The sequence below is a fragment of the Electrona antarctica genome (genome assembly GCF_951216825.1).
Source record: "Electrona antarctica genome assembly, chromosome: 16".
NCBI lineage: Eukaryota > Metazoa > Chordata > Actinopteri > Myctophiformes > Myctophidae > Electrona > Electrona antarctica.
In genome coordinates, this window is record NC_136797.1 from 12,070,395 (window position 1) to 12,089,931 (window position 19,537).

The 19,537-nt window shown below is 42.5% G+C and overlaps 2 protein-coding genes across 4 annotated transcripts in view; one reads left to right on the plus strand and one right to left on the minus strand.

Moving 5' to 3' along the window:
- Positions 1–3,165: 3,165 nt before the first annotated feature.
- LOC306939800 (neural proliferation differentiation and control protein 1-like) overlaps positions 3,166–19,537 on the minus strand; it is a 33,593-nt gene continuing 17,221 nt past the window's right edge. For 2 of the 3 annotated variants that reach the window (XM_079524507.1, XM_079524509.1), the window contains exons 3-9: positions 10,723–10,812; positions 8,433–8,738; positions 7,624–7,690; positions 4,923–5,022; positions 4,254–4,333; positions 3,884–3,983; positions 3,166–3,640 (exon numbers count right to left, since the gene is read on the minus strand). In XM_079524507.1, the coding sequence (XP_079380633.1) occupies positions 3,569–3,640; positions 3,884–3,983; positions 4,254–4,333; positions 4,923–5,022; positions 7,624–7,690; positions 8,433–8,738; positions 10,723–10,812 (815 nt within the window). In that variant the 3' untranslated portion in view covers positions 3,166–3,568. The remainder of the gene's footprint in view (positions 3,641–3,883; positions 3,984–4,253; positions 4,334–4,922; positions 5,023–7,623; positions 7,691–8,432; positions 8,739–10,722; positions 10,813–19,537) is intronic. The other variant, XM_079524508.1, reaches the window with a different exon arrangement.
- Positions 9,283–9,846, plus strand: LOC306940235 (aly/REF export factor 2-like; the record flags this gene model as incomplete). The annotated part of the gene is made up of 1 exon (XM_079525259.1): positions 9,283–9,846. One exon carries the CDS (start codon positions 9,283–9,285, stop codon positions 9,844–9,846), a length of 564 nt encoding a protein of 187 aa, XP_079381385.1.

Consider the following 19,537-nt stretch of genomic DNA (forward strand, 5'->3'; position numbering starts at 1 on the left):
TTGGCATGCAGCTCAATAGGGACTGTTAAGGTGACCATTCCCCTCCCCTCCCCTCCCAACACACACACACACACACACACACACACACACACACACACACACACACACACACACACACACACACACACACACACACACACACACACACACACACACACACACACACACACACACACACACACACACACACACACACACACACACACACACACACACACACACACACACACACACAGCCTCGTCCCAAAAACTCCAGGTTTCTGGGTGCAGTCATTCACGGTCAACAAAATTAAGACAAACAGGAATTGTATATGTTGCCAATTATGTACCTCAAGGGGGTTTATTTGGTCTCTTATTATTTTTGAAAATCTCTTGAAACCATATGCTTATAAAAAAGATATACCCATTAAATGTGTCCCCGACACATTGTCTGGAAAACACTGTATATATGCCCTATATATAAGCTAACATTTTCATTCAATACATACATACTACAAAAAAATAAATGGCAATGCCACCGATTGAGGCCAGTCAGTTTGTCCTGTACTGGGTTATTGTACTGTACGTTTTGTTACAGAAGGTTGACTGTTTAGTCGTTGAAGTGTTGATCTATTTTATAACCCTTGACTCAAATCTTTTATCTGTCCCACTGACACAAGTTCTGTTGCAGAATACCCTTGACTCTCCCGTTCTGTTCCACTGGTCCCTTATCTATGTTAGTAGGTCATATCATTTGAAGACATAATATTTATCTTCATTGTTGCACAGTTTTCATGTAGCCTTGATACTATAATAAAGTAGACATCAGGGGGAAGAAAAGACGAGTTTCCACGTGTGGTAAAAATATTTAATTTCAATGCTTGGGTCTGAAAGTATACAAATATAATCCATATAAGAAAGTGAACTCTTTCACTCTTTGTATGTACATGTTAGGAAGAAAAATTGGATAATAGTAGTGATGTTTATTAAAGCCAATGAGTCCATTAAAAAGAGTAGTTTTCATTCAAGTGCTAAGAACACACTTTTACATTCCTCCTCCTATGACAGGACACACACACACAGAGAGAGCAGAATGACTCATCAAAATCACCTTCACCATGATTAAAAGAATGTCACAATCAAACTATGTAAGAGACATCATCAGGTACTTAATTTACATATCATTATATAATATAATAAGTGTATATAGGCAAGTCAAGTCAAATTTGCTATACCCTTACATTTGTCAATGTCAAACCCTGTGTAGTTGACTGTTTATCTAACTATCTAACTAGAAGATCAGATCCTCTGATATGCGTGATGTCATGGCAGTTCGTTCAGTGTTGATTTCGTAGACTAAAACTAAGACGAAAAGTGTTCTAAAACTAAATGGAAACTAAATGAAAACTAAGCTATGATGACTGTCTAAAACTAAGACTAAATATACTGAGAATTTCGTCAACAAATAAAAACTAGACTAAAATGTTAGGAAGGGACAATAGTGGACAAAAGATCCAGTATAAGTCATTTTACACTTGGTTGCATGCTGAAAATAGCAGATCTACAAGCTCACAACTTGTGAGCTTGTAGATAAGGCTATTTTCAGCAAATGTAAAAACAGTCATTACGACGCCATCAAGGCCCGCCAAAATACATTTTAGCCGACCAAATCAACTGTAGATTTAGTCGACTAAAACTAGACTAGCACTAAAACATTCCAGGTGACTAAAATGTACTATTGAAGAGACCAAAACAAAAACAACACAACACTGCTCGCAATGACGTAACGCATGTGGAGGTACATGCTATTCTTCCTATAGTACCAGCCATACCCCATGGTCAACCTGTGCTGACAGAGGCCACTTCCCTCCCCCCAACACGGCCAAACGTGTTCGTATGGATGCCCATGAGACAAGCCAGAGGGTATCCGGAGAACTGACCAGTTTACCAAGTCGCCGTGGCGAAGATTCTTCATCAATGTCTTCATCGTTATGCTAACATATACATGCTGTCTTCATCAGTGTAGTATGTCAAACTCACAGATGTTAATAGTTCATTTCCAAAGTGATCAAATTATTTTGTGCAATTAAATGGTCAGCTAGATGATGATAAAAAGGTGAGTATGTTGAATATCAATGATAAGTATAGGCCTACCATTTCAGGATATTGTTTACTAATGAATTACATTTTTTTCGGTACTTTGGTGTTTAAACTTTTAGCATTCCTACTTTCTCTAGTGTTAACTCTAAACAACTATCCTCTCTCTCTCTCTCTCTCTCTGTCTGTCTGTCTCTCTCTGTCTCTCTCTCTCTCTCTCTCCCCCTCTCTCTCTCTCTCTCTCTCTCTCTCTAATGCAATTAAAATGAAGGTGAAGTAAAACAAAAATGCACTAAATCGTGGCGAGTCGTTAAACTGGTGAGTTCTCCGGATACCGTGCGGTGACAGAGATCACCATGATCCTCGCCCGGCTTCCCTCCCGCGAACAGAACACGGCCGTGTCCGTATGGATGCCCAGCCAGAGGCACCACAGAGGATTCTAACCATAGTCTCAGACGGTGGTAGGAAGGAACTTTACCCCTACACCCCCCCCCCCAGATCAGATCACAGACCCATTTCAGTAATTTGCATATGTGGAATGTTGTGTAGCTCCTTGTCAGATGTGACAAAGGAGGAAAGGACATTTCTTTTGCAACTCATTGGTGTGTGTGTGTGTGTGTGTGTGTGTGAGCATGCGTGTGTGTGTGTGTGTGTGTGTGTGTGTGTGTGTGTGTGTGTGTGTGTGTGTGAGAGAGAGAGAGCGACAGAGAGAGACAGATTGTTAAAGTGTGTGTTGTACAAGCTAGCACTCGTATCTGATTAAAACATATGCTTTGGGAAATAGCTGCAAATACTGAAAAACACCCAAGGCAAACAAATACAATACATTTACAATGCATAATGATCACATTTATGATGAAACGTACAGTATTATGTTCAAATACCCATTTTGGGCAGGAACCCCTTTTGGTGTTAGCATTAGGTTATGCTTTAGCTATTGAAAAATAGCAGATCTACAAGCTACGAGCTTTTAGGTCTGCTATTTTTGAAAAACGACATAGCTTTTTCAGAAAACTGTCAGGATGTAGAAGACATTTTTAGAATCTGATCTCAGGTCAAAATGGGTTAAACAAAGATGGAGGGGGAAAAAACTATTATGTATTTTATTTTTATGAGAGTGGGTGGATACAGTAAACAGCCGGATTGGGGGAAAAAAACAACAACACACATAAAATTTGAATTTCCAAATGGGAGTTTCATGGATTTCTTGATTAAACCCCAGATATGCCATGACATGAAGTCAGAAAAATTACAAATCTGGCTTTATGTTCAATTCAATGGGTGAAATTGGTCGACATACTGTAGGACTAAAGTGCTGCATTTGGATGTCCACTATTAAGAGCTGTGACCATAAATTCAAAGTCCATGAGCCGAGACAAATGTATATATGCTTCCAAGAAAATGGCTTGCATGTGAGTGAAGGGTCGGTTAAAAAGTGTATACGAGTTCAACTAGCAATAATAATAATTGTTGCTGTACCGGTATGTGTGAATCACTTGTGATTCCCTTGGTAATGCGGAGTCGAGTCGTCAAACAGAGGATTCTTCACTTCCATCTCTCCCGTCTGTTTGGAAAAATACATAAATTAATTCTCTGTCAAATAACAAACAGTATTTATTTATATGTGCGGATGTGATTGAATTGTTGTGACACACCGTGTGTGCACAGTGTGTGTGTGTGTGTGTGTGTGTGTGTGTGTGTGTGTGTGTGTGTGTGTGTGTGTGTGTGTGTGTGTGTGTGTGTGTGTGTGTGTGTGTGTGTGTGTGCGCGCACACGCACGCACGCACGCATTCTGCTTGCCACCCACCGGTGCAAGTCCAGGACATTCGTATACAGTGAAGTCGCCTCCCATCTCCTCCTCATCTGAAGTGCCCTCGGACTCAGGAATTTTCTGCTCTTCTTTGTGTCTGAGCAAAGGACATGGACAGGGTTTAGTGTGTGTGTGTGTGTGTGTGTGTGTGTGTGTGTGTGTGTGTGAGAAGAGAAGAGAAGAGAAGAGAAGAGAAGAGAAGAGAAGAGAAGAGAAGAGAAGAGAAGAGAAGAGAAGAGAAGAGAAGAGAAGAGAAGAGAAGAGAAGAGAAGAGAAGAGAAGAGAAGAGAAGAGAAGAGAAGAGAAGAGAAGAGAAGAGAAGGAGAAGGAGAAGGAGAAGGAGAAGGAGAAGAGAAGAGAAGCTCACTTTCCCATCGACAACATCTGTTGCTTTTGATGCTGGTAATGATACATTTGAACACTCTGGGCCAGCGTCGTATCACCCTCCTGGAGAGAGAGAGAGAGAGAGAGAGAGAGAGAGACAGACAGTTGTGGGGTGGAAACATACTTTCAGAAACTAAAATACACAGTGCACAATCTGCACACATACAGTACTGTCTCATTGTCGCTAAAGGGAAGCGATACACACACACACACACAAGTGAGGGACTGAGCAGTGTTTTTTCACTTGCAGCAGTAGTAGAGTGTAAAGCAGTGGTCCTTGAGGGAGTTCCAGGGGGTCCCCAGCCAATATGATAGTTAGGAACCAAATTGACCCTTATGGGTCTGTAACTCAGAGAGTGTACACTCTCAGAGTTAAATTAACTTTGATTTTACAAAGGCTATACTATATTGGGGTCCCAGAGATAGAAATGCCATTCAATAGGGGACTGTAGCCTAATTCAGGTCAAACCTGGAGGTCCTTGAAATTAAACTGGTTGAAAATCACTGCTAGAGCCGTAAAACAAATCTTCTCTTATGGGGTCCTTGGCTTACATTTTCAAAAGGGGTCCGCAGGCTAATGAGTATCATTTTGGGGGTCCTTGACATGAAAAGGTTTGGGAGCCACTGGTTGTAAAGAACGCTGGGTGCTTACCGAGGTGCCATTAGAGTCAGCTGGTGGTTTGGGAGGCTTGTCTCCCCCTCCGAATGCTGGGTAGTCAACCTTCCGGGCAAGGTGCGAATTCCTCTGCAACCTACAGGGGGCACTATAAATCTGAGTCTCTTGTCGACAATCAGCAATGTGTAGTCTTTTTAGAAGAGTGAAATCAGAGCAAAGGTTTTTTTTTAATGTACGAAGATATACCTATGTAGTCGTGGTTTGCTTCTCCCCCTTTTTTATTTTATTATTACAGCCTATTGCTGCACAAAGTGTGGGCATTATGACATAGTCAATCCAACTTGTCTTTATATAAAAAAGGTGTTGTGAATGACCTGATTGTTAATGTGAACGTCAGCACAGGTGCACACTGACAGCAGAGATATTATAAAACTACTGACATTCGGAAGATTTACATTGGTGCGTAATTCCTATGATTCTGACAACACAATGGGGAGATTAACATTTTTATTTTCCTCGGTTTATATTCAAGAAGAGAGTTTGTATCCTAACAAAACCTATTAAGCTATTCACCACATGAAGCCTAAAGCAACTCAATTCTGGGGCAAACATTTCTGGATATAAGCTCACAATGCATTGCAGCGATTGTAGATCGGCTAAGATATATAATCAAAAGAGTCATCTTAAATGTACAGTCCAACACCTGCACATGTTCGGATGTGTAGGCTATACTAGCCTTTGCATAGGACCTTATATATATTTTGTTCCCGTTTTAAAATGTACATTGTGTATATACTTTGTTCACAATTTCTTGCGCCCGGTCATTGTAAGCGTACCATTGTTGGAGATTTGTTGTATACTTTGTATAGGTTTCTTGAGTTGTCATGGATGTATTATTTGGCTGTTTTGGCTGATGTGTGTCAGGATAGAAAGCAGAGCCATTTGGTGTTTTAAGCATTATGTTATACTTTAGCTATTGAAAAATAGCAGATCTACAAGCTCACACACACACACACACACACACACACACACACACACACACACACACACACACACACACACACACACACACACACACACACACACACACACACACACACACACACACACACACACACACACACACACACACACACACACACACACACACACACACACACACACACACACACACTTCGGCCATTTGAAAATAGCTGATCTACAAGCCTGAGCTCACAATGCGATCTGATATTTTCAAAAGATTTGAAAACTTGAAATGAGACATTCTGCATAATGAGTACTTTCTACTTTTGGTACTTAAGTAATGTTTTATTACCGTACTTTTACTTGTAACGGTAATTTCTTGCGCCCGGTCATTGTAAGCGTACCATTGTTGGAGATTTGTTGTATACTTTGTATAGGTTTCTTGAGTTATGTCATGGATGCATTATTTGGCTGTTTTGACATGTACTGTGTAGCATTGAAGTGTAACTTTGTTTCTGCCTCTTGGCCAATTCACACTTGTAAAAGAGACTCCGTCTCAATGTGTTTTTTACTGGTTAAATAAAGGTTAAATAAAAAAACAAAATTGGTGGAGCAGGGAAAAATAAAGTATAGAGGGTATGCATAAAGTGAAGGGAAATAGAGTGGCAAAGTGACTTGGCAAAGTGAGTTTAATCTCGTTTAACGTCGTTTTATGCAATCAGACAGGACTTTTCTGTTTGGATGTACGGGCCGTCAAGGCCAGAAAGGTATAGTTTTATGCCACTCAGTAGGCGTTCCCGCATAACTTCCAGGTATGATGATGATGTCACGCGCATTGAGTGGTGCTGTACTGTACTTGTGCTGTGCTGTGCTGTGCTGTACTGCAGTGGCTGCAGTGGCGTATCCAGGCAAGATATGTTAATTGTCTTTAATTGTCGTCTCCCCGCGCTCAATCGTATCACTAAAGGTTTTCAAAGAGATATACCTGCCAGACGAGTGGGGTACAAAGGCTGAAAGGCATGCATTTACATTCCAATAGGAGTGGTTGCACTCAGACAACATTTGATTCAGCACAGTTTAGAAACAACATGTTTTCACTGGGCCCTGAAACACCATCATCTGCAGTTGGTCTAAAAATATCACGTTTGGCTGCATAGCCTAGTTAGTAGCATGGGAGCGATCCTATAACTATGCACTTCCTTCCACTTTCCTGTTTCACACTTTTTGTTCCTCTTTTGGTCGATTTCAAAATCGATCCACTCGTTTTCGTTGTTTATTTGGCAACAATGTTGAAATGCTTGTCGTCAGAGCTTCTACCTCTTCTACTATTTCTTTCTCCAGCCCATTTTGTACGGGAACCCCTTTTGGTGTTTTAAGCATTATGTTATACTTTAGCTATTGAAAAATAGCCGATCTACAAGCTCGTAGCGCGGCACCGAGTGCCGCGCTACGAGCTTGTAGATCTGCTATTTTTGTTTTGTGAAACTGTGGCGCAAATCTTTGAATACCGTATATATTCTTTCAGAGCAAACGCTTTTAACTCAAAACTTTGCTTCTGGGGGGGTCCCTGGAACAACATATTTTCAGCGGCGGCCAATTACATGTAATAATCTTGGCATGAAAATGTTTGAGAATGACTGACAGGTCAAAATGGGCTAGTCTTTAGGACTGCAACGTTTTAATGAAAATAAATGAGATGAATTCTTCTGCCAATCTTTTTTGCCAAACTGTAAATCATCGACTCGTCTTTATTTACAAATGATAATTGTCTTACCTGATCCCACAAACAGCAGCCATGATCACTGCCACAGATCCAAGCAGGACGCACACCGAAATCAGGACTGCAGACAAAAACAGTATAAAAGGATAGAAAATGTGTGTCGGGATAGAAAGCAAAGCCATTTGGTGTTTTAAGCATTATCTTATACTTTAGCTATTGAAAAATAGCAGATCTACAAGCTCATATATATATATATATATATATATATATATATATATACACACACACACACATTTCGGCCATTTGAAAATAGCCGATCTACAAGCTCACAATGCGATCTGCTATTTTCAAAAGATTTTTAGACATTTGAAAACTTGAAATGAGACATTCTGCATAATGAGTACTTTCTACTTTTGGTACTTAAGTACATTTTGATGCCGATACTTTAGTACTTTTACTCAAGTAATGTTTTATTACCGTACTTTTACTTGTAACGGAGTATAGTTCTGCATTGCAGTATTGATACTTTTACTGTACTTCAAGGGACACTTTTGCAAAAAGATATATGACGTTTAAAAGATTTAGACCACTTTCCTGGGGGTCTTTGTGTGTGTAATTTGTGGTTTTAGATATTTTAGATTTTAGCAGTGAGCCCAGTGTCTCTGATGTCATCGACACTGGGCTCACTTCCTTCCTGGACTACAATTCCCATAATACTTTGGTGCACTGCTCCTCCTTGTGGATAGGGGGAGGGCTGTCTTACTGAGACAACATGTAGTCCAGGAAGTTATTTTTTTTGCAAAAAGGGTGAAGTTTGCCCTGAAGTAACAAATGTAAGTACTTTTCCCACCACTGATACGTACTGACAACGATGCCATCCTTTTTGATGATCGGGATAGCTAAGGGCTGAGCTCTGCCCGGAGCACCTGAGGCCCCTGAGGCCCCTGAGGCACCTGAGGCCCTGGGCTGGGGGGTTGGCGTGGGCTGAGCTCTGCCCGTAGCACCTGAGGCCCCTGAGGCCCTGGGCTGGGGGGTCGGCGTGGGTGGTTTTATAGTGGTGGTGGTGGTGTTGTTTTGGGTTGACAGGACCTCGGATGAAGAACGGTGCTGGCTTTCCGGTTTAGAAGCATCTGTCCGGATTTTAACACCTGTCTGGGAGGAGGAGACGGCTGGAGAGCGAGAGACGAGGAAGAAACAGAAAAATAGATAAGTCTGTGTGTATTTGGAGTGTATTATTTGGGAAAAGAACATATCAAAAAATGTGCTGGGGTGGAGTCAATTGTATTAAGACACAGGGAAAACAATATAACACTAGTAAAAACAACTAAAAGTATCCTAAAATTTGGGGGGGAACAAATCTGGAGCTTTACTCCCCCACCCAAAACCCCACCAAATCTGGCCCCCACCCAAGTACTCAAATGAGTGAAACCTGATTAGCATTTGCTAATCAGGTTTCTTTTGTTTTCAGCTAGCCAGAGGTAGGTATAAAGGGAGGGGGTATCAGTTTTGGCACCGCCCAGTACACTGCAGAGCAGTCTGCCTGTCCTCACTTAGGTCCTCAGAAAACACTTAAAACAGGAGGATCTGAGCTCATCATTCATTCACTTTTGTATCTTCAACTGAAGCGAGGTAGAGACCAAGAGCAGAGTCTATAGGTTGTGCTACCATTTTCTATTTCAGTCTAAGTTTAGCGTTATTAGGCTCGGGCATATAATGGCCGATAAAATGGACATGTCCTTAGACGACATTATCAAACAGAACAGGTCGCAGAGAGGAGGAGGCCGCGGAGGTCGAGGCAGACCTACGCCGTACAGCTGGCATAAACCGCTTCCGGATAAGCGGCAGCATGACATGTTCGACAATGCTGGTGGTGGAGGAGCTGGCGTGGAAACTGAAGGGAAGCTCCTTAAAGTCTCAAACCTGGACTTTAGTGTCTCTGATGCAGATATCCAGGAACTTTTTGGAGCGTTTGGTACGCTGAAGAAGGTTGCTGTCCGTTGTTATGACCACTCTGGAATGTGTTTGGGGAATGCAGATGTCCACTTTGAAAGGAGGGAAGACGCCCTGAAGGCCATGGAATGGTGCAACGGCGTGACACTTGATGGGCGCCCCATGATCATACAGCTCGTCACCTCACAGATTGATAACAAGCGATGGCCTCCCATGCAGAGGGGACGTGGAGGCCGGGGGAGAGGCGGACGTGGTGCCAACAAAAAGCCGCTTTCTGCAGAGGAGCTTGATGCCCAGCTAGATGCATACAATGCATCTTGCATCTAGCTATCCGCCGTCTGGCTCGCCGTGGCGTCACCGTCACCAACAACCCAAAGGCTCTTTTAAGAGCCACCTACATTCACTTTAAAGAGTTTATTCCATTCAAGTAGGCAACATGTGCTTAAAGTTGCATGTGAGCTATATGATTCATGGACTGACAGTGGTTAGGTCTAATACAATCTCTTTACATGTATTACATCATAGTGCTGCATTGAACAGCCAACCTGTTGCATTGTGTATATTCAGAGGCTATATATTTAACATATCCACAATAACCCGCTACAATGACGCTTTTAGCCAGTTATGTAGAAACATTAGTGCATTGTATTCATTGCCATATCAGTAGGCTTTGGGATCTGGTCTTACTGATCTAATTTACTAATCAGTAATAATAATAATCTAACTGAAATAATTAGATTTTAATGTGTGATTGAAATCACCTCAATCACTCACATGCAGCTCCACCCTGTGGATAATTTTCTCTTTCTTAATATTCATCTCAATATCAAACAAATTTAACACCAATAAAGGAGCTAAAATAACTGAGACTGGTACAATATTTTGGTGTGGCATTGTTGCAATAGTGATTGAGTAAAGCAAAGCAAAGCAAAGTTCTTTGTTTACCCAGGGTGAATGGACTAAGCTCGAGACTTGTTTACAGCCAGACCCTGCTCATAGAACATTTCATGGTTGAGGTTCAATGCCTTGCACAAGGGTACTTCAGCGGTGGTAATTTTAACGGGGTAATTTTTAACTCAGTGCCGCGCTATGAGCTTGTAGGTCAAGTATAACACCAAAAAGGGGATCCCGTCCTGAATGGGTCGATTAAGTGGATTCTAATCTAAATAGGTTATTGAGTTGTCTTCTTCAGAATGCACTCACGTGATATGGATTGCTTTGGTAACATTTGCTCTTTTTCAATGACAGAGTCGATCTCCTCCTCATCCAGGTCATGATAGTATATCACTTTGGCTGGAGGATGGACAACAAGATTCAAGATTATTTCAATATTTCACATTTTACAAACAAAACAAATGCAATTGTTATCTATTAAAGCTGATGGGAATCAACCGATTGACTTCACTAGACCAAGAGGTACCCAAACCTCTCAACTCGAGACCCAAATGAGAAATGGTGTCTATACCCAGGGCCCAAACGTACCACTTAAGCCCAATTGATACAATCTACAACCTCACATTGCAACATGACATGAGCTTGTAGATCTGATATTTTCACTATTTCCGGTCAAAAATGTTTTACTTGCATCTCTAAAAATGGGTCTGTGACCCCAAATGGGTCAAATCGACAAATCCCCTAAATTTAGCAAACAAGCATTTCTAACTATCTAACGGCACAGATAGTCAGGGGATATTAATACAATCTGGGAATACATTTCTTACCAAGAACTTTCTTCACCAATGTGTTGGTAAAGGTGTCTACTAACATATCCCACATTGGTTTATATTCAACCACCTTAGGGGAATTTTTGACAGCTGCTGAAAGTTGGGGTTACCATCAACAACCAATATAAGACAAAATGTTCTAAATTTCATTATACTTTAAGTAGCATGTGATGTGTCAAAATAGGGGGTTTTCATGATTCTAAACCCATTCCAAGCATTCGTTTTGCACGACAATTTTGCTAAATTCGGCCATAGCCACTTGCCCAAATGTGCTGACCTCATCACATTTGTGATGACGGCTATAGGCGTTATATAAAGAAAAATCACACCCGTGTGAAGTTGAGTGGTGCAACTCCGTGTGGGGGTCCCCGGAACTTCCAGACCCCCAGGAACGCGCCCAGGGGGCCGGGCCGGTTCCGGCGAGCCGCCGCGCATCCGAAACGGTCGAGAAATGTTACCATGTGGGGGTCCCCAGGGGGCCCCTCTACTGTACTGTACTGTCTGTCACTGTACTGTACTGTCACCCCCAAAATCATCATATATACAGTTAATATGTGTGTGTGTGTGTATTAGGCTGCACAACAGTGACACTTGGTGATGAAAACCAACCAAACGCTATTTTCGTGCTCGGACACAGCCAGGGACACACAAAGCTCCGTATAGTATAGGAGTGGTTGCACCACTCAAAAAGAGGCATTGATTTTTCAGTACTGCGTGAACCTTGTATAAGTTTGTTAGCATACACGTGCATGCAGGTGTACGTACCACCACCAACACGTGAGTGTGTGTGTGTGTGTGTGTGTGTGTGTGTGTGTGTGTGTGTGTGTGTGTGTGTGTGTGTGTGTGCACGTGTGGTGTGATGCACACAGGGAGTGTGCCAGTGCATGTTGTTTGTTTGGGACCTGGTAAAAAACGGAAACAATAGTAAAGCGTTGTTTAACAGCCTCCGTGGGCCAGACAGTTAGCCACATTCCTGGTGAACGGCCAATGTCTCTGGGGTTACCAGGGCTTATAGTGTGTGTGTGTGTGTGTGTGTGTGTGTGTGTGTGTGTGTGTGTGTGTGTGTGTGTGTGTGTGTGTGTGTGTGTGTGTGTGTGTGTGTGTGTGTGTGTGTGTGTGTGTGTGTGTGTGTGTGTGGCCAGGGGAGGAAGCACAGCAGGGGGGCTGGAGGAGCAATCAGCCCACCCCCCATGCCTCACTGAGCTATGGGGGCTACCGCTCACACAATAGACCCCAAATCTCACTGCTAATGGAGGTGATCAATGCCCCCTACCTAAAGCCAACCCCCCCCCCCCCACACACACACACACACCCCCACCCCCCCAACACACACTCACAGTCTCACACATCTCCAGCAAAACGTTACTCTGCTAAAATATCCCCAAAGTTGCAGCAGTACTTCAAACCAGGAGAGGAGAAACACAAACATAAAAACGCAAAAAGTGGCATCTGTGTCATCATGCATGGCAGGCATTTTAAAAAGAGGACGATTCAACAAACCTATAGATTATTTATTAACACGGGACACTGTTTTTATCCAGGACATGTTATCACAAAAAGCTGCACATGCTATAATCACAAATTAGGAAAGCGTATACAGTATCTAACCCATTTTGGGCGGGAACCCCTTTTGGTGTTTTAAACATTATGTTATAATTTAGCTTTTAAAAAATAGCAGATCTACAAGCTCATAGCTACGAGCTTGTAGATCTGCTATTTTTGAAAAATCGTGAAAATATTTATTTCAGAAAACTGGAGGATTTAGAATATTAAAAAAAATAAATTGAGGTCAGGGCTAAATGGCCTTAGCCAAAACCTGAATAATTGTATGCTTCATTCATCCTGCATTACATTAATCAATTCAATTCAATTCAAAAATCAGTACAGTGTTGCCTTTCTCTACAGACGGCTGGCCATCTGGCCAGGCTAACGTGCACGATATGATGTGGCTCAGCACTTTCCCTCTCTGCTTTGTTGCCTTCTCACCCCCCTCCATCTCCTTCTCACCCCCCTCCATCTCCGGCAATTCACTGCAACCAACAGCATGTGTCTGCAGAGGCGGTTCGTACCATCTGGGCCTTGCAGGTGGTCAAGTGCTCCAAGTGTGCCAGTGTGTTCGGCAATAAGACTGAATGTTACAGACAGTATTACTGGCAGCCCCAAATCCCTATATGATGCGTTGCTCATCAAAAAATAACTAATTAACACAACTTATGCCCAAGACATCCACAGACGTCCTGGGAATTACCGCTTAGCAAAAACAAAAAAAAGTCCAAAAAATTTAATGTAAAAAGTGGGCACCCTGGGTTACTATTTTGAAAGTGTTGTGTGGGCACACAATGTGTTAAGCATTACTCATGCCTCTTTTTATTTATTTTTAAAACATTTGTCTTTGGCTTTTGTGCCTTTAGTGATAGTTACAGTGAAGACTGACAGGAAAGAGGGAGCGAGAGAGAGAACTGGGAGAGACACGCAGCAAAGGTCGACATGAACGGGACTCGAACACGCAACGCTCAGGCAAGAGCCTATATGTGGCACGCGCCTGGACCACTAGGCCAGCGGGCGCCCGACTCATGCCTGTGGTGTTTCCTGGTTTACAGAGCAACCAATGCATGCAGAATGGATACGAGAACGCTCGCCTCAAAACACAGACAGCCGACGGAACGAGACTGATATTCATAAACGTATAACCCAAGTAAACTATATGCTTAAACGGTTAAAATCTAAACTTATTCCTAAAATGGTTGCCAAAACCTAACCCTATTCCTAAACTTAACCCCGGTAAAACCTATGCCTATAACCTTAAAACTTATTTCTAACCTTATTCTCAAAACAAATACAAGAATATAATAACCGCGCCACTGAGCGGTCGACGTGAGGTTGTCGGGGGGGGAAAAAATTAGGGTGAGCGTTGTCTAATAATTATAATAATAATAATAATGAATTGCATTTTATAGCGCTTTTCCAAGTGCTCAAAGCGCTTTACAATGGTTCATTCATTCATACATTGGGAGGTGAAGCGGCGAACAGTCGACGCCAGCGACCTCACTTCCCACATTCACACCGACAAGTGGCAAGCTCACACCGACCGACTCATTGGAGGCAATGTAGGGTTCAGTGTCTTGCCCAAGGACACTTCGACATGTGGACAGGAGGAGCCGGGATTTGAACCGCCGACCCAGGGATCATTGGACGACCTGCTCCACCTCCTGAGCCACAGCCGCCCTAAGGTGAGCATCCCGGCTACCATGCAGATAGCTTGATGATGTCTGAATACACAAATCTGATCTGAACACAGTCTGCCCTAAAGATTAGATTAGAGAAACAAATTGTATTTACAGACATTCGCTGTCAGACATCATTAGACCCTATATGGTGCCGTCTTAACCCCTGAGCTATGATTGATTGATTGATTGATTGATTGATTGAAGTATTTATTAACAGTTTGCAGAATTACAGTACATTTCAAGCACAACTCAATACACTGTGAGTGGACGACCAATAAAGCACTAGACTTGTTTACAAGAGGGTCCACCTTGTTCAATTCATCATATCATTTAGAGACATACAAATATACACTTCATACAAATATACACTTAAAAAAAACATATCATCATAAAGGAGGTAAAAAGGGGAAAGAATATACAGTGAGGTGGAAAAAGGACTGGGTGGGTGGGGGAAATCAGATTTCACAGGGGCCAGTGTCGAATTGCAGCCGCCCGTAGGTGCCCTTTGAGAGCAGTTTTGAAGGAGGCAAGGGATTCGCATGTCTTATTGACCGTGGGTAGGGCCTTCCACATTTTGGTGGCATAGGAGCGAAATTAATTCAGTCCCTTGTTTGTGCCAAATCTGGGTTGCACATGGTTTGTTGAGCTCCCTCTGGTGTTGTGTGGGTGTGGACTTAGTTGACATCTGTGCCCTGTTAGTTTACTTTTATAAAAGAGACTAGGGAGTAGGCAGGCTGGCAGGGCACTGCGTCAGGCACCCAGAACTTGAGGCAAGTAAATTGACCCTATGGGAGCTAACCCAGGGCAAAGCCAGGAGGGGAAAGAAGCGTACCACCTATATGTAGACGTGCTGCGGCGCGACAGCTTGATGACAATACTGAAGAGCTCAAGAACCTGATGTTGGATAGGAAATTGTGGAGGGCAGCGATCCAGGAATCCCGAGTTGGTCTTGTCTAGACCTCACTCTCGCAGCAACTAACTAACTAACTATAAAAGAGAAGCATGAAAGAAGCAGGCTTGTGGATGACAGATCATGCGTTAGCTTCAGAACCTGTGCATACACGAAAGACCCCAGGAAGCCTATACGAAACCCAAGAAAGTAGGCGATTCACTTGAAAAAAAAGTGTCTAATAATGTGCATCTCTCTGTGTGTGTGTGTGTGTGTGTGTGTGTGTGTGTGTGTGTGTGTGTGTGTGTGTGTGTGTGTGTGGTGTTCATACGTGTGTAAACTGTCAGCATGCAGGTCGTCCCACGGTGAGAAAGTACACACCCTTGCCATGGAAGAGCTTTGTCACTAGCATGATAATGACCACTATAACACCCCTGAGAGGTACTCAGGAGGCCTTGAGGGTTTAGTGCAAACAAACAATAAGCTACACATCAACCTCACACATCTGGGCTGTTTTGTTTCTTTCCCACTTAAAAAACATTCAGACACTTCCGTACGCACGCAGGCACGCACGCACGCACGCACGCACGCACGCACACACACTGCTGACAATCCTTAATATCAATTGCTTGACCTACTTGTGGCACAATTATAATAACCCTCTTGAAATCGTTGAGTATGAGAGTATGCAATGCATAGATTTATGATCCATGTATGAGTGGACAAACACAACATGCGCGGCTGCACGCTCGCGCACGCACACACACAGTCACTGGCGCACGCACACACACACACAGTGTCATGGGCGCACACACACACAGTGTCATGGGCACACACACACACACACACACACACACACACACACACACACACACACACACACACACACACACACACACACACACACACACACACACACACACACACACACACACACACACACACACACACACACACACACACACACACACACACACACACACACACACACACACACACACACACACACACACACTGATGTCGTTAAGGTAATTTATCCTGAGATTAGCATTATAATGACTTACATTTGCTGCTCATGTCATCAATTGATTCAGACTCCTGCTGCCCTCTTGTGGAGGGCAGCAGCATAGGCCTGAGGTTGGCCTGTGGAAAGTAAGTATGTATTGATTGATTGAAGTATTTATTAACAGTTTGCAGAATTACAGTACATTTCAAGTACAACTCAATGCAAAAACTGTCAACTGTGAGTGGACGACACCATAAAGCATTACACTTGTTTACAAGAGGGTCCACCATTTTCAATTCATCATACATTTCGTACATTTTACTTAAAGGACACCTTTAGGGTTTTTTTCAACCAAGGTTCATGTTTTAGGTTGTTTTTTTTAGGTATTTTTACTTTTACTTCTACTCCACGACATCTTGGATCCAAATATTGTACTTTTACTCCACTAAATGTATTTGTATACTTTAGTTACTAGTTACTCAAAACAACACACGTATGGTAGTTTCTGTTACAGTAGGCGTCTCCATGATGACACACGGACGATACTAGACAGAAACTCCTATTTTATTTTTTACTAGATTGTCGAGTAAGCTCAGGTTACTTTAAACCATTCTGGGCGGGAACCCCTTTTGGTGTTGTAAGGGTTATGTTATAATTTAGCTATTGAAAAATAGCAGATCTACAAGCTCATAGCGCGGCACCAAGTGCCGCACTACGAGCTTGTAGGTCTGCTATTTTTGAAAAATCGTGAAAATGTGGCGCAAATCTTTGAATATATAATGTTTTTACTCAAATCTTTGCTTCTGGGGGGGGGGGGGATCCCTGGAACTACATATTTTCAGATGGGTGTCGGCAACACATATTTTTTGTGGGTCCTTGACATGAAAATGTATGAGAACGACCGACATAGAAACATGGATTTTTCAAGAAAACTGTAAGGATTTAGAAGACATTTGTAGAAACGTCCTCCGGTCTAAATGGGTTAAGGGATTTCCCCCTCATCTATAAAGAACATCGGTGTTACAAGGATAGAGGCTTGCCCAGCCTAGGGTTAGATTAGATCAGGGGTGTCAAACTCATTTTGGGGCGAGGGCCACATTGCACGCAAGGTGACTTGATGAGGGCCGCGACCAGTTGCAGCTCACGTGCGTTGACTTACACAGTTGTTTCTAGACTGTTTATTGACATGAATTGACTTTATTTGTATTACAGTTGTAGGCTACAAGACATTTGGTATGAGAGTTGGAAAAAAGACCCAATAAACCATTCGATAATAGACTAGTTAAAAATGCAATTATTCTTTTATCATCGTGTGTAAGTAGACTATATTCCTCACTACACTTGAAATGAAACTCTACTGAGCTGTAACGACTCTGATTAGCATCTCCATGTCCTGCTGTGTCAGAGTGTGAGGAGAGTATCCACCACAACTCAACTATAGTAGTTGAATAGACTGTTAACGAGCCCATCACTGACAACATTTCACACCTGGGCAGAGACAAAGCCGTCTAGCGTCTACAGCAGGGCCATTGTGGGGCAGGTGGGGGAGGAGCAACTAATCATTGTGTATATTCCTGCACTATACCTGCATCCAGTGATCTTGGTACAATATAGAAATTGATCTATTGAAGATTCTGACGTTCAAATGTACATATTTTTTGTTTTGATTGTATTGCTGTATTGTTGTATTGTGCTTTGGCAATGTAAACGTATGTTTTCTCATGCCAATAAAGCCCTTTGAATTGAAAATTGAATTGAGTAGCAGCTTAGTTTCCTTTTTGAAAATTATCTCGAGGGCCCACGGATCACCAGTTTGACACCCCTGGATTAGATTAAGAAAATGTTTTGTTTGCTCAGATAAATTGTAAAAGCCGACCATTGTGCACAAAATCCTATGTTCTTTTTTTATTGCCGGGAATTGTATTAGAAGTCCAAATCTTCATTGCAAATCTACAGCTCTACAAGTATACAAATTACAAACTGGGCAAAGATGTTATTTCTGATTCATTGAAAATGGAGGACCCTGACGTAAACAAGTCTCAGTGCTTTTTTCTGGTTCTATCCTCCTTTTTTGTACTTTCCCCATTTTGTACTGTACCCATTCTACAAACCGTTTAATAAAATTTTCAAATCAATCAATCAATCATAGATATATACACATCAATTAATTGGGTTTCATCTTTTAGCGCAAACAAATACAAAAAAATAATTACACCATTAAACATAATATAAAGGTATCTGGATATACCGACAGAAGAGAAGATAGAGCATGAGAGAGCCAGAGAGAAAAGGGAGGGAGAGAGAGGGAGAGGGAGAGAGAGAGAGAGAGAGAGAGAGAGGGAGGGAGAGAGAGAGAGAGAGAGGGAGAGAGAAGGAGAGGGAGAGAGAGAGAGAGGTTGTGAAACATGGTAAGCATAACATAGGGCCCAGCCTTCAGTACACTATTTAAGTGGATGCAGAGACTTACTGCTACCACTGTATGTTTGTCCTTCTGATGAAAAAAGGACATTGGCTCCCAGGCATTGAATGTTTACCAATGGGAGTGTACACGCCCCCATGTCAAATACAAGCAAGTCCTACACACACACACACACACAGTGTAAGTATGCCTTGTCATACTTGTTCGCCCTCTTTCAGGGCTGTTTGAAAAATGCCAGAATTGTATCTTTTTGGGGTTTTTTTGTTTTTCAAATTGCTGGATGAGTCTAATCTCTCAAGACAGAATGGAGTCCCAGATTGCTCATACTCTATTAAACCTCATTCCCAAAAGTATAAGCGCAATGCCCACAAAAGACTAATTTCCCCGATGGCTGAATGGCTATGGATGCAAAAATGCCGTATTCACACCGCGGGTTCGATTCCTGGCTGGCCAGATCTGTTTGCTATGTGGCATTCCCACCTGCTCCGTTTGTCTGCTTTTCCTGCTTTTCTCTCAAATTTGAATTTAAAAAGCAGAAAATGCCCTTCAGCTCACACACACAAACAACACACATACGCAAACGGCAGAGTGGTGGAGTCACAGGGTGTGAAATCTGTCTCGTCTCTGCTCCCACAGCCGAAGATCGGGGCGACCCAAGACCTTTTTAAAATGCTGCTCTATCTCTCTCTCTGCATTTTCTGCGTGTCTTCCCCCCCAATCTCTCTCCCCGTTTTCTGTCAAGCTACTATGACC